Genomic DNA, 15,045 nt, shown 5'->3' on the forward strand with positions numbered 1-15,045 from the left:
GATGAAGAGGTGGACGCTCAACCAGCTGAGCCATCCAGGCACCCCATATGTTGCCCTTTTAAAATTACACCCACATCCCTACTGCCATCTCTCCCTCAAGCCCCCAACAACCACTAATCTGTTCCTTATTTCTAAAATTCTATCATTTCAAAAATTTTATGTAAATGGAATCATACAGTATACAACATTTTTGGATTGGCTTTTTCACTGAGCATAATTGCCTTAAGAGTTACCTAAATTGTGTATATCAGTAGTTCTTTTTTATTACTGAGTAGTATTCCATGCTATAGATGTATCACAGTTTATTTATTCTTCCGTTGAAGGACATCTGGTCTGCTCTCATTCCAAATTTGGTGATTACAAATAAGCTGCTATGAATTTTTATAATTTCATTTTTCTGGAAAAATGTCTAAGTGCAATTACTGTTATGTACTACTTGAATATCTAGTTTTTAAGAAACTGCTGAACTGTTTTCCGGAGTGTCCGTTAATGTTTTATATTTCTACCTGGTCTGTATGAGTGATCAACTGTCTCTGCATTCTTGCTAGCGTTTAGTACTGTCGCAGTTTATTTTTAACAGTTCTGATAGCAGAATAGTGCTATCTCATTGCAGTCAGACAATTTATAAGTATTTGAATGTTGGGGCTTCCTGGGTGGCTCGGTTGGTTAAGCACCCAGCTCTTGATCTCAGCTCAGGTCTTGATTTCAGGGTCATGAGTTCAAGCCCTGTACTAGGCTCCATGCTGAACGTGGAGCCTACTTAAAAAAATAAATTGAATGTTAGCAAAGAACACATTTATTATTTGTATTTGAAAGGTTTTCACTGAAACTCTTAAATTTATAGAGTGAGAATGAATATATTTTACTTTACCTTTTCCAGAATACATTTCCTATTATAAATTTTATTTTGCTACCTACTTAGTTCCTAAAGGTAAGATAATATCACTCTTAATTGTTAACTTTCGTCCTGCTATAGTCACCTTTTGCACTATTAGCAAGAGATTCTCAACTGCTCTCCTTTTTTTTTAAAGATTTTATTTATTTATTTGACAGAGATCACAAGTAGGCAGAGAGGCAGGCAGAGAGAGAAAGGGGGAAGCAGGCTCCCTGCTGAGCAGAGAGCCCGATATGGGGCTCGATCCGAGGACCCTGAGATCATGACCTGAGCCAAAGGCAGAGGCTTAACCCACTGAGCCACCCAGGCGCCCTCTCAACTGCTACCTTAAGACAGGTCATCTCATTCTTAAGTTTCAGATGATCTCAAATGGTGTTAAGAAAACTTTTTTTCAAAATTAATCATTTATTTTAGCATTGAATATTGAATGGGATCAATTAAATCAGTGGTATTGATACCATAGAAGGTTAGAAGCCATTGATGAACAGTTCCCCTTCAAGGTATATTTTTAGCTTTAGAGAAACAGGACCACTTCTGTAGTGCAATCTAAGAGAGTTTGTGGCCTGATTCAGATAGATACATAGTGAAGATATATTTCATAACAGTGATTTAGCCAGCAAAAGACAGAAAATCTGGTCATGTTCTTTTATGACTAAGTCTATACATCTTGTAGGTGAAAATCTCCCATTTGCTTGTAATTAAGTATTGACCTCCTTCCATTTGCTAATTTTTTTTTTTTTTTTTTTTTGGTAGTAGTAGATTAATTCTGTTTTTGTATCTTCAGGATTTATAGTTCAGAGAAAGAAGGATATAAACATTAACAACTTTAATATGAAGTAGAACATAAGGAATGCCACCAGGAATTTACACCATGTTTTGTAGGAGTTTGTTTACAGCAAGAATACAGTGTTTTCTCATCTGGGAGGATAAACATAGGCTTCTGAGAGGAGGTGGCCTTTGAGCTAGACCTTGACAACTGGGTGGGATTTGATATAGGACAATAGGAAAGTTAACTCCAGAAAGTAGGGTGAGGTCAGATGGTATTAGGTTTGTTAATTAGAAGTTTGAAAGCAGGGATGCCTGGGTGGCTCAGTTGGTTATAACCGTCTGTCTCTGGCTCAGGTCATGATCCTGGGGTCCTGGGATTGAATCCCACATGGGATTCCTTGCTTGGCAGGGAGCCTGCTTCTCCCTCTGCCTGCCTCTCTCTTTCTCTCTCTCACTCTGACAAATAAATAAAATCTTTAAAAAAAAAAAGTAATAAAAAGAAGTTTGAAAGCAATTCATAATTTTTGAATTGAGTATATGAACAGAAATTTGTTTCAGATACTATTAAGCTGAAAAAATATGTATGTGAAGAAAAAGTCAAAGTTAGGAAAATACTTAGGAAGCTGTTAAGTGGCTCACACTAGACCTAGTGAATGGCTCATTAACGTGGTTTAGTTGGGACTAGAAAGGATAAGTTGGAGAGGAAGAATACTTTGAGTGCACTGTTCCTAAATACCTTCTTGTTGAGATGTTCTCAGTTGCCTGTTCGTATTTAGGTTTTCACAAAATTGGTACTCTCTCTGGAGTCTAGCGTGTTATTTTAGAATTGTAAGAGTGACAGAATTTTTCAAGCCATTTTCTTTTGCATTATGAATTATGAATTCTCTTTTTGTGAACTTTTGTGGCTTCGAGGTTTATGATTATGATTCTCTAGGGCTGTGGCAGAGATTCTCAGGAGCAACACGCCTTGAAGCACTATATGACACCAAGATCTGAACCTCATTGTCTGGTTCTCAGTTTGGACAACTGGAGTGTATGGTAAGTTTCAACTCTTGTGCCTATCATTTGACTGGTAACTATTTGAAATATTGGGGAATGGAGATGTTTAAGGAGCAAGAAAGTTTAAATTTTTGTAGAATTTGTTTAAATACTATCACTTTCAGAAGGCTTGAGAATGTGATATTTGAGAACCTTTTGCTTAGTATTGTAAACACATAGAAATTGTAGCATGTAGAAGACATGTGAATCTTCACCCGTTTGTTTTTCTTGCTTGTGATATTATAAATGGCATGTGGTGGGTTATTATTTAAAATTTGAAACACTGAATACAAATTTCAGATGAACTGAGAATATAGTAAAATTTTGGCAATTAATTTGCGTGAAAATAAATGTCAGACTGGTACATGTATTTCTTGTAACATCAAAACAAATTTTCACATCTTTAAAAAACATTTATACAGCCGTGTTCACAGAACATCATCTGTCAATTTTAAAACTTGTGAATTTTAATGATGTAGGTCTGTATTTTGAAATATGTGTAGAAAAAACTTTTGACTCTAATATTGTAACTAGCCATTTCAGTAAAATGTTTGGAGTTTTCCCATAGTATTTGTATGTAGCCACAGTTCTGGCTAATTTTACTAATAGTAAACCAGAGTTAACATGGGTAATCTTCCTCAAGAAACCACAGAGTTTTTATTTTCATTTTCTTTAATAGAATAATTTGGTGGTTACACATTTTTGGGTTCCAAGAATTATAATTTGTCCCCTTTTATGGTTGTGTTTGTCACTTTTCTTCTCTGTGTTCTTTTGGGACACAGGTGTTACCTATGTGATGATGAGGTCCAGTATTGTAGTTCAAACAGATTGGGTCAGGTGGTTGATTATGTTAGAAAACAAGCTGGTATTACAACTCCAAAATCAGGTAAAATCATTTGTTTTTTAATGTACGCTGTAATGTTAACTTAATATTATCTATTTAATGTTAACTTAATGTTAATTTAGCTTAATTATCTAGTGTATAATGTTAACTAATGTATCTTTATCCATTAATGTATCTGTACTGATCAGCATTACATGTACCTGAATAAAATGAATTATGGTTGATTTCAAACAAACTATTTTTGGTTAAGAATGTAAAACATTGGGAATATAGATTATTATACTGTGTGGGAAGAGAATCTGAGAAATCATCTAGTTAGAGTCTGTGATGAGTCTGAAGTAATGAGCAGTGATGCCCCTTCTGTAGAGGGGGGCTTGAGAGAGGCCTGCCTCACACTGAATTTATTTTGTTACATTTGTGTTTGGATAATACAAAAGTGAAGGCCAGATAGTTCTCAGCTTTTTTTCATGCATAATTAAGTTGATTGGGTTGGCATACATCATCTGCTTTAGACTCGTTTTGATTTTTACAGTCACAGAAGTATCTTTGCCCAGCCAGAATTATTTGTTCTTAACTTCAGGGTTCATTTTTGACCTGTTCATTTAAAAATATATTTCATGTCCACATTCTTGATTGCTTTATACTCTAATTTCATAAGGTAGGATGTGCTCATTTATTGAAAAACGTCTTGCAGTAAAAAGGGGAAGGTTTATACCAAACATACAGTGTTTGGTTTCATTTGTCAAACTAATGCTTCCATCACTTTCAAATATTTTTTATTAGTTTTTCTCTTGTGATGGTAATTTACTTACATTTATTAGAAAACATTTAAAATCAAACAGATGGGAATAATGATGTTAGGTAAAATTTCACAAATTCTAGTACTCTGTCCCAAGTATAACTTTGCATTTGGTATAGTTGTATCATACATTTTGCTGAATCTCTTTTTTCTTCCCTTTTTTTCCCCCTTAAAGCAGCAAAAGATGGTAACATTGAACTTGAAAATAAAAAATTAGAAAAGGAGAGTAAAAATGAACAAGAGCGAGAAAAAAAGGAAAACATGACTAAAGAAAATCCTTCCACTAATTCTGCTTCCCAAATAACTGTGAAAGGACTCAGTAATTTAGGAAATACATGTTTCTTCAATGCAGTTATGCAGGTGCCAATGTTAATTTTTTTTCCCTCTCTAAAACTTTTTCCCCTCACATTATAGGATGTTCTTGCATACTTCTTATTATAGTATTAATTTTTTCCCCAAGTAATTTATTTCTGGGTTTTTGAAGAATACTTCAGGAACTGTTGACTTTATATGACAGTAAAACACTGTGCTAAGCATTGCGTGCATTAGAGTTCAAAATAAACATTGCCCCTGGCTTCAAGGAACTCGTACTCAAACGTTGGGTAAGCACAGGATAACCTAGTACAGAAACAAATGCCTACTTACAGGTGGTGGTAATGGTAATGTAGCTACTTCATGTTGGATAGTAGGCAGTGCCCTTTTGGGGTGATGAGTAAGCTCTGAACTGAAGAATTTATGAGCCAGATAAAGTGGGAGGAAAAGAGCGTGCTGCTACTTTTTGTTTCCTGAGCTAGATAAAACAAAGACTGTAGTGTTGATAGTAATTTTCTGTTTTGATAGAATAGACAGTTAAACTGTTTAAATATTTTAGTGATAAAGTAAATATTTGATTTGATTTTAAATAAGTTTCCTTTTCTTTCCATCCCATATTCCAGAATTTGTCACAAACACCGGTGCTGAGAGAACTACTAAAAGAAGTAAAAATGTCTGGAACAATTGTAAAAATTGAACCTCCTGATTTGGCACTAACTGTATGTACTTAAAGATTTTCTTTTACAATCAGTAATTCTCCTCTCTGAATATCTGCATTCTAAATTATTTTAAAGAATTGATGCTCATTTCCACCTTTTTTTACTTGTTTTGTTTGCTTTTACTTTAGACTACTGAGTGAAACATTTTCAGGCTAATAGATTAAGCCTTTAGATTTATTTGCTACATGTATGCAATGTTTTGCTGTGCTCTGGTGTTCGGTGTCATTCTTGGGAAAGCTGTTGATAGGCATGAAGCCTTAGGCATGCGTTATTATTTTCAACAGCTTTTCAGGTGGCTTAAATTGTGTGTAGTAAAATGAATTTTATCCTATCCATTTTTATTATTCACATTTCGCTCTGGCTCTTTCAGTTCTTAGGTGGTCTGCTCCTGATACTAAAACTAAAACAGTAGAACTGATTTTTTTCATAAGTAGTCAATGAACAGAAACTTTCTACATCTTTTGATGTACATTTTTGGAAGTTTTAAATGTGACAGCTCTATCAGGAACATGGGCAATAGCAGTTGATTAGCTACATTTTGGTAACATAAATGATTCCAAACTTTGACTGAAGAAAGTAATTTTTATTCCCATATTCAGGAACCCTTAGAAATAAACCTTGAGCCTCCAGGCCCTCTTACTTTAGCCATGAGCCAGTTTCTTAATGAGATGCAAGAGACCAAAAAGGGAATCGTGACACCTAAAGAACTCTTTTCTCAGGTCTGTAAAAAGTGAGTATCTGCTTTGATTTTGTTTTCAGTGCATCAGTAAGATGCTGAGAAATAATATGAAAAACTCAATAGCATTAAAGTCAATCCAGTATGTATATTACAGCATGGTTATTTCATTTGGATTAAAAAACATGAACTTCATGTGAAAATTAAATCTACTAAGGGTCTGTCAAACTGAATGGAAATTTTAAGAAAGTAGATTACTCTGAGATTTGGAATGTGATCCTAAGATTTTGTAAAAATAGTTTCATATTTTAGTAGACTCATCATTGTTTTTCTGTCTTTTCTTCTTTTTTTTTTTTTCTGTAGAGCAGTACGGTTTAAAGGCTATCAGCAACAAGACAGCCAGGAGCTGCTTCGATATTTATTGGATGGAATGAGAGCAGAAGAACAACAAGTTAGCATATTTTGACCAGTATAATTTATAATCCCATCTTCATTAACTTGTCCAGAATTTAACATCTGAAGGCTTATTAAAGCAATGAAAACTAGTTATTGAGGCCATTATACTTAACATTTTTTTTCCACACCAGTGTTTTCAGCTAGTATACTTTAATCAGTAGAATGAATGTAGAGAATTAGAAATGATTCTCCTTTTCATGTTGCTCTGTTTTCCTTGGTGGTTAGGGCATTAATATTCTTTAGGAGTTCTGTTCTATTGTACTAGCCTATGCCAGGAGAGCTCCAGAGTATTGGAAAATGTTTCTCCCAAAACAGTTCCCAGTTGCAGCGCATTCTTACTCTTACTCTGAGTGTGATTTAACACAGCTTTTTGAGTCTAGGAAGTATGCTCATTTTTAAGAGTCAGGGAATGTAGTTATGTTTTTATATGTTTGTAAATTGCCAGATGTAAAGTAATGTATTTGGGGATGTTGAGTATAATTAATAATAGTAATATGAGTAATAACAAGGGATGACTAGTGATGACATTTATTTTGCTCTTATTTTATATCAAGCATTGTTTTTAGAATCTTATGTGAATTATCTTACTTGGTCCTCCCAACCTTTCTCTGAGGTGGATGCTGTTAATCATTTTCTCATTCCATAGACTGTGAAGCTAGGGTGTAAATAAGATTCAGGACCTGGTTCAAGGTCACCCCGTAATGGTGGCTCTCGGCTTTGAATGCTGGATTCCCCTATAGCTCTCATTTAAATAGTCTGCTTCTAGGACATAATATTTCAGTGGTCTTTTAAAATCTTAAAGTAAGACAGTGCCTTTGTGTAGGGGTTAGTGATTGTTTTGTAATTTTTTTAGCTCCTTGAATTAATTTCAAAAATGTGATCTTAGAAATAACTAATTTTTATTCAGTAAGTTTGGGGAGCTAATTCTTGATCACTTTCTTGACTTGATTACATATTTTCTAAGGAAAATAACTATAAAACTTTAAAAATTTAATAGTATATATATATCCATTTTATTACTTTTAGAGAGTGAGTAAAGGAATTCTTAAAGCATTTGGTAATTCTACTGAAAAATTGGATGAAGAACTAAAAAATAAAGTTAAAGGTAATGTCTGACTTTTTGAACTAACACACTATAGTTGAATTCTTCTGTAACTTAGGACAAGATTGCTGGCACTTTTATTTCAAATTCAGTTATTAACATAAATTTTCTTTATCAACATTGATTTTAGAAAAATTATTTATACTCCAAAGGGGAATATTTCTGAAAAATTTAACTTTGGTGTAGTTTTATGCAGTATTATAGTGAAATTTAAAAAGATAGAACTAAAATGAGATCACAGTTTTATTTTTCAAAAGCTTACCCAGTTGACACTTGAACAATGCAGAGGATAAGGACACCAGTTTCTTCCCGTCCCCATTCCTGCACAATTGAAAATCTATTTATGACTTTTGACTCTCCAAAAACGTAACTATTAATGGCTTACTGTTGACCGTAAGCCTTACTGATAACCTAAGCAGAAAAGTAACATGTATTTTTTTTATAATATGTATTATGTATGGCATTCTTACATAAAGTTAATTAGAGGAAAGAAAATGTTATTGAGAAAATCATAAGGAAGTGAAAATACATTTTTAGTACTGTGCTGTATTTATTGAAAAGATTCGCATATAGGTGGACCCACAAAGTTCAGACCCACACAGTTCAACACAGTGTTGTTCAAAGGTCAACTATATTTCTAATGAGCAGTGATATGTGAGTTACACTTGTCTGTGTGAATTGTCAATAGCTGGTTTGTTCATCATGGAGCCAACTTCATTATTATTGTGTGGCATTTAAAGATTTAATACAGACCAGTCCGATAGAACTTTCTGTGATAATGGAACTCTTCCGTATTTATGCTGATACAGTAGCCACTAGACACATGTGGCCATTTAGCTCCTGAAATGTCACTGGGGCAATTGAGGGGCTAAATTTTTACCTTTATTTAATTTTAATTTAAATCATCACAAGTGACTAGTGGCTACTATATTGTAAAGCATGATTTTTTGTTTTGTTTTGTTTTGTTTTTGTGAGGTTTGAATGCAGGACCCTAAGATCAGAAGTCAGGTGCTCTACTGATGGAGCCAGCCAGGGACCCCTTTGAAGCACAGTTTAGAATCAACACATAGCACCTGTTTGCCTCTTCAGTGTCCTTTAGGGCCAGGCCAGTAGCAGAGAGAATCCTGCCCTGCTGGTGCTGTTGTCATCAAGTGTATTTCTGTATAAATGTATAAAACTAACCATTTGAATAAGGCTTATATATTTCACGTATTTAGAAAATTGGGTGACCAGGTGGTAAAATTGTCTTATTCTAAACTTACAAAGATTATTTCTGGGAACATAGAAAAAATAAAAAGAAGATTTTGTCTGAAACATTTTCCCAGTGTTTTTTTTTTTTGTTTTTTGATTTGATTTTGAATGGAGTTCAGTCTTAGAGTTTAAAAGTTTATGGGCATTCTCTCCTAAGTTTGCTGCTGAATATTATTAGATATCTAGTAGTAATATCTAGTTGTCTAGAGTATCGTCCAGCTTGGCCCCATCTATTCATTTTACTAGTGGGATATTGACATGTAGAAGCTCTCACTGACTTGGATGGTTTATTTTCCACTGACCCGATCTAGGATAAGAACTTTTTCTTTTTCATGAGACATGATTGTGTTAAATTGTGTTATGCTCAAAAGTGGAGTATTTGCTGCTGACTACAGCATAAAAATAAAATGGTAATTATGAACAGAGAAAACCTGTGGGATAGGAAATTAAAAATAAAATTTTAAGGTTAGATAGGTAAGTAAATAGTTTTAACTTATTCTGTTAATTATGTAAGGGTAATTGATAAACTTTTTTTCCCCTTCTAGATTATGAAAAGAAAAAATCTATACCAAGTTTTGTGGACCGCATCTTTGGTGGTGAACTAACTAGTACAATCATGTGTGATGAATGCAGAACTGTAAGTTGATGTAATGTGGACTGGATTTATTCATTAATATTAATAGACTCTTTCATCCGTTGTGTCTTTAAAAAACAGAAGTCTCTAGTTTCATAAGGTTTTATCTGTTGGGCTGTGCAAATCTTCAGAGTTCTTTCCTGGGACTGTGAGCACTCCTTTTGTCTGAAAGAAGTTAGTTTAACATTTTAAGTTATTTCTCCTAACCCAAAGCCCTCAACACTATAATTTTTTATTTTGTTAAGAATTTATTTTAAAATGTAACGCCCCACCATAATCTTACTATATAATGTCTAAAATGAATCTTTTCCTTCCTTTTTACATTTATCTGTTTTGGTTGATTAAGGTCTCCTTGGTTCATGAATCTTTCCTTGATTTGTCTCTACCAGTTTTAGATGATCAGGTAAGACCTACTGAGTGTATTTTGTTTAAGTAGATTTTTTTCCTCCCTGTGTTAGATTTTATGAGGGAAGCCTTGTCACTCTTTCCCAAGTTTGTACATTAGCCCTTGGAGGAATTTTTTTAAATGTATTTGAGACAGAAGAATTTTAAAGATTTGAATAGAAATTGTGGTAAATATTATTTTATTTTAAAAAAGTATAGTTAGTGTGTCTAGAATTCTTTATAGATTATTAGCTTGATTGGTAGACCTATAGGGAAAGTGTTTTCTTTATACTAAAAATTACTATTTTTTTTTCGTTATTTAAGACTAAACATAAATCCCTTACAGTCTTCATTCAGTTCATGCATGTTAATAGATAGTATCTCAGTTTTAAGCCATATTAATTCAGCTTCATCAGCTAGTGGTTGGAAAAAAGAAAGCCTGTTATGAATATTGGATAAATCGTTATTCAGCTTCATATGAATTCAGGGTCTATTTAATCAGTGCTACTTAGTGATTAAAATCTTACCAAATTTACTTTATTTTCTCTTTTTTTCTAAAATTCTCATTTACATGGAAAGAAGGAAAAGGATAAAAAGGAATGCCTGTAGTGGGACAAGTAAACAAATCACTGATAAACAGAAAGCGCAGTTAGAAAGGGGCATAATTACTGTAGGAAGCAGCACATATCTTAATAAAATGCATGATACTCCTTTCAATTTTACTGGCATGAGAAGCTGCCTTTTTATTGTTTTGTTTGTTGGCTTGTTTTCACAGTATGTAAGATTGCTTTCTAGTATTTGAGATGAATGAGTTTGTCCTGGATATATTTTCAAACATTGTAGAAAGTAAAACCAATATGAAATAGGAGTAGAAAAATATTTAGGTAACGTGAAATCTCTTTACCAAATAGTTGTAAAATTTTATTTTTGGCTCATATTTTAAGAGTGGTAAGAAAAGTATAAACGATAAAAATTTGAAAAAGACGATGGAAGATGAAGATAAAGAGAGTGAGGAGGAGAAAGACAATGATAGTTATATCAAAGAAAGGAGTGACATTCCATTGGGAACAAGTAAGCACTTACAGAAGAAAGCAAAGAAGCAAGCCAAAAAGCAAGCCAAGGTGGGTAGCTAGGAAGAAAACTATGCTTTTCTAATTTTATATTTGCAACTATTGAGTCTGAAGTCTGAATGACCAAAAGAAAATGTTGTGCTTTTGTTTTTTTAAATCTTGTATTGCTTGTGAGACCTTTCTTTTTTTTAGAAGGAGAGAGCAGAAGCTGGGGTGGGATGGGCAGGGGGGAGGTGGTAGGGGGTGGAGAAAGAGAACCCCAAGCAAGCTCCATGCCAGCCCAGCATGGAGCCCCTTGTGGGGCTCTATCCCATGACCCTGAGATCATGACCTGAACCAAAATCAAGAGACCGGTATCAAACTGACTGAGCCACCTGGACACCCATATTTGTGAGAACTTTTAGGAGTTTTAGTTCATTTTTAATAATTTTTTGAGTTCTTAATACATTGACTTTCAAAAATTTAAAAATATATAAAGATGCACAAAGTACCCCTCCAACTCTGTCCTTTCATGACATAGATAACCACTTTCATTAGTTTCGTATGAGTCCTTCCGGGGTTTCTTTTGAAAAATATGGTCAAATACAAATATGTAGTCTTTTTTCCTCCTAATTTTTAAAGAAATTATACACACTGTTCTGGATCCTGTGTTTTGTTTCTGCTTAGTTGGATTCTTGGAGATTTTTCCACTTCAGGACACAAAGATTTTGTTGTTTTAAACAGCTGTATAGTATTCGGCTTTATAGATGTCCCATAGCTCATTTCACTGTTTCTCTGTTGATTTGGGCTGTCTGTAGTCTATGCTCTCTAATAACCAGTGCTGCAGTGAAGACTCCTCTACCCCTGTCGTCAGTACGGCACATTTTGAGAAGAGGGATGGCATTTGTAATTTTGATAGATGTACCTAATTGCCCTCCACAAAGGCTATACCGATTTATATTTCCACCAGCAACAATGAGATTTGCTGTTTCTCCTTAACCTTGACAGAAGTGTGTTATCAAACTTCTGGATTTCTGCTGGTTTCATAGATGGAAAATAATTTTTCAATGCATTTATTTTCCATTTATTTTAATATAAGTATGTTTTTATGTTTGAGCCATTTGTGTTCCCTTTTCTTTGCAGTATTTGCTTATACCCTTTCTCCATTTTTCTTTCATGTTCTGTTTGTAGCTGAGGCACACGGGAAAATGTTTGTGTCCTGTGTGTGTCCTTCAGCCTTCTGGTATTACAGATTAGCCGCATGGGGACTGTCATTTTACCTTGAGTCTGTAGGCATTCCAGTGACAGTAGTGTTGATGAAATGCCTTTCTCCCCACTCTGCTTGTAAATAGGCTGCAAATGGCAGATCAGAATGCTTTAGGAGGAAAGTCCTTTATTGTCCTCTGTTCGTGAGGCTTCCTTGCTTCCTCTCTAATTTGGGGCCATTTATTTCCTGGGATGTTTTCCTCCATCCTGCCCAAAACAGTCCTGTACTTGTGCATCCTGGAGTTTTCAGTTTGTTTTTTCTTCCCTCAGTACAACCTTGACCTGATAATCGTAACTCACATGGATACATTGCTTCCTGCTCTCTTTGTAGTCAGACTCCCCACGTGGTTTCCTACTTGGCTGCTTCGATTTGGCAGTTTCTGTCTAGTCTACTACCCTGTCTCGGTCACTTCCCTTAGAACACAGACTATGTCTTGATGTTTTCATTTGCCGCCCCCCCGCCGTGTCACAATATGTTGATGATTGGTGATAGTTTATTCCTGGTTTCAGTGAAAGAACGTTCTTCATAATTTATTTGATCCCTGATAGTAAAGGAGCTTTTAGGATCAGAATTCTGGGAGGGCACTCTTCCTTATAAGCTTTTTGATAAACAAGAAAACCTGATGTGGTACACATGTGCTTTTTCTTCTATTTTTTTTTCTTCTTCCTTTTTTTAGTTTTATTTTTTAATGTTTCATGCTTTTTGCACAGAACCAACGAAGGCAACAAAAAATTCAAGGAAAAGTTCTTCATTTAAATGATATCTGTACCATTGACCATCCTGAAGATAATGAATGTGAGGTTGAAATGTCGCTTCAGGGAGAAGTGGATGTTAAATCCAACCATATTTCAGAAGAGGAAATTATACATAAAGAATATTGTGTTAATCAGAAAGATTTGAATGGCCAAGAAAAAATGGTAGAAAGTGTAACTGACAATCAAAAATCCACAGAAGTAGATATGAACAATGTCAACATGGATAATGATCTAGATGTCTTGGCATCTTCTCCTGGTGACTGTACTAGGAATTTAAATGGTGCCTATCTGACAGAAGGGAGTGGTGATGTGGACATTTCCAGTGGTTTCAAAAACCTTAACTTGAATACTGTTCTTCAACCTGATGAAATAAATATAGAGATTCTGAATGAGAGTCATTCTCCTGGGACCAAGATATATGAAGTCGTAAACGAAGATCCAGAAACTGCTTTCTGTACTCTTGCAAACAGGGAAGCTTTCCATACTGATGAGTGTTCAATCCAACATTGTTTATATCAGTTCACCCGAAATGAGAAACTTCGAGATGCAAATAAGCTGCTTTGTGAAGTATGCACCCGGAGACAGTTTAGTGGACCAAAGGCAAACATAAAAGGTAATTTAGATTCTCTCACTGAAAGGGAAAATGATGTTCGGGGGCACATTTTGCACCGAACAGGTAGAATACTGCTATCTTGATTGTATCGGGATTTGCACGGCATCAGTAAGTTCCCTCCCCTGTGTAATATTTTAACAGAAGATTGAACAAACAGACCAAAGTGGCTGATACTCTGTGACAGCCGAACAGCAGATACGAGTAGGACAGTTTTATCTCCAGCACCTCTCTGGGGGTGAATCATCCTACTGAGTTGTGATTGCAACAGGCTCCTCACAGATAGTGGCTCTCTCTTAGTCTGCTCAGTTTCCTGTCAGCATTTGTGTTGGCCCTCCTCTCCCTCATGCAGGGAGCTCCACTTCATTTCATCTGTGCGCTCCTGTGACATGCCCAGTGCAAGGTACTGGGAGGACAGTGCTTTCTTCTAGTCTCCCTCAAATATAGAACAGAAAAATAGTGATAATTCTCTTTCTCCCCACCCCCATTTTTTGAGCTTGGGTAAGTGGGATAAGGAGGGATTGTGGAGTCCCAAGGATTCTTACTAGAATTATCGAAACTTTTTTAAAAAAAGGTCTAGGTTTTTATTTATTTGCATGTCAATATAGAAAGTAAATTGTATTGATTTTATAGCATTTCAGTTTGCTTTAGAGCAGACATTGGCCAACTGTTGTTCACAGTCAGGTTTTTGTATGGTGTCTAGAAATGTTTTTTACTGATGAACATTTGAAAATGATTTGGTGGTAGAAAATACTAACTTTGAGCCCCAACTGATTCAGTGGTATCTCTTCAGTACCGTTCTCCTTGGTAAATGGTACTTGTATTCAGTTATTGCTATATTTTGAATTACAGCAGTAAAAATGTGGAAATTTGTGGAAATTTTTACTGATACCTACAAAATGTCCTTGGTTGTGCCTCTTGGTCCACAGAACCCAAAATATTTATTATCTGGTCCTTTCCAGAAAGTTTAAAGATAAATCGATTGTGTTAGATGCTTAAAATGATACTATAGCAAATGTGAATGCTCTAGAAATCTAAAATGATTTTCACACTGTTAAAATTTCTTTCTTTAGGAGAAAGGAAACATGTTTATACCAATGCGAAAAAGCAGATGCTAATTTCTCTTGCTCCTCCTGTTCTCACTCTTCATTTAAAGAGATTTCAGCAGGTACCCCTTTTTAGCTCAAATTTGTTTTAAATAGGTAACACTTGCTTTGTTATTATCTTACCACATGACTGTGTTTCTTTGGTTTTCTGTTGTTTTGTAATTCTAACTTTAAAAAAAAATTAAGAAATATACCTGGGCATGACAAAAGCTTAGATGAAGATGCCTCTCAAGGTGGAGACATGTAGGCACAATCCTTCTTCAGTTTTATTAGAACGCGTGTTGTCTTTTTTAGTAAAATTAGCATCTTCCTCTAAACCTTTTCTCAGGTTAAGAAAAAAAAAAAGTCCAGTTTACTAGCTGTATCTCACAGTTAAGAAA

General features: G+C 34.8%; 1 protein-coding gene across 11 annotated transcripts in view; it reads left to right on the top strand.

The window, feature by feature from the left end:
• Positions 1 to 15,045, top strand: part of LOC111155648 (ubiquitin specific peptidase 16) — a 30,386-nt gene that overhangs the window by 9,364 nt on the left and 5,977 nt on the right. For 7 of the 11 annotated variants that reach the window (XM_022515940.1, XM_022515933.1, XM_022515929.1 and 4 more), the window contains 12 exons: positions 2,598 to 2,701; positions 3,484 to 3,587; positions 4,520 to 4,704; positions 5,280 to 5,375; positions 5,975 to 6,105; positions 6,415 to 6,502; positions 7,534 to 7,612; positions 9,406 to 9,497; positions 9,841 to 9,897; positions 10,823 to 10,999; positions 12,905 to 13,562; positions 14,633 to 14,727. In XM_022515940.1, coding sequence (XP_022371648.1) covers positions 2,598 to 2,701; positions 3,484 to 3,587; positions 4,520 to 4,704; positions 5,280 to 5,375; positions 5,975 to 6,105; positions 6,415 to 6,502; positions 7,534 to 7,612; positions 9,406 to 9,497; positions 9,841 to 9,897; positions 10,823 to 10,999; positions 12,905 to 13,562; positions 14,633 to 14,727 — 1,866 coding nt within the window. The remainder of the gene's footprint in view (positions 1 to 2,597; positions 2,702 to 3,483; positions 3,588 to 4,519; positions 4,705 to 5,279; positions 5,376 to 5,974; positions 6,106 to 6,414; positions 6,503 to 7,533; positions 7,613 to 9,405; positions 9,498 to 9,840; positions 9,898 to 10,822; positions 11,000 to 12,904; positions 13,563 to 14,632; positions 14,728 to 15,045) is intronic. The other 4 variants (XM_022515930.1, XM_022515937.1, XM_022515939.1 and 1 more) reach the window with 1 other exon arrangement.

Source organism: Enhydra lutris, unplaced genomic scaffold (genome assembly GCF_002288905.1).
Source record: "Enhydra lutris kenyoni isolate GAN:26980312 unplaced genomic scaffold, ASM228890v2 scaffoldscaffold43, whole genome shotgun sequence".
NCBI lineage: Eukaryota > Metazoa > Chordata > Mammalia > Carnivora > Mustelidae > Enhydra > Enhydra lutris.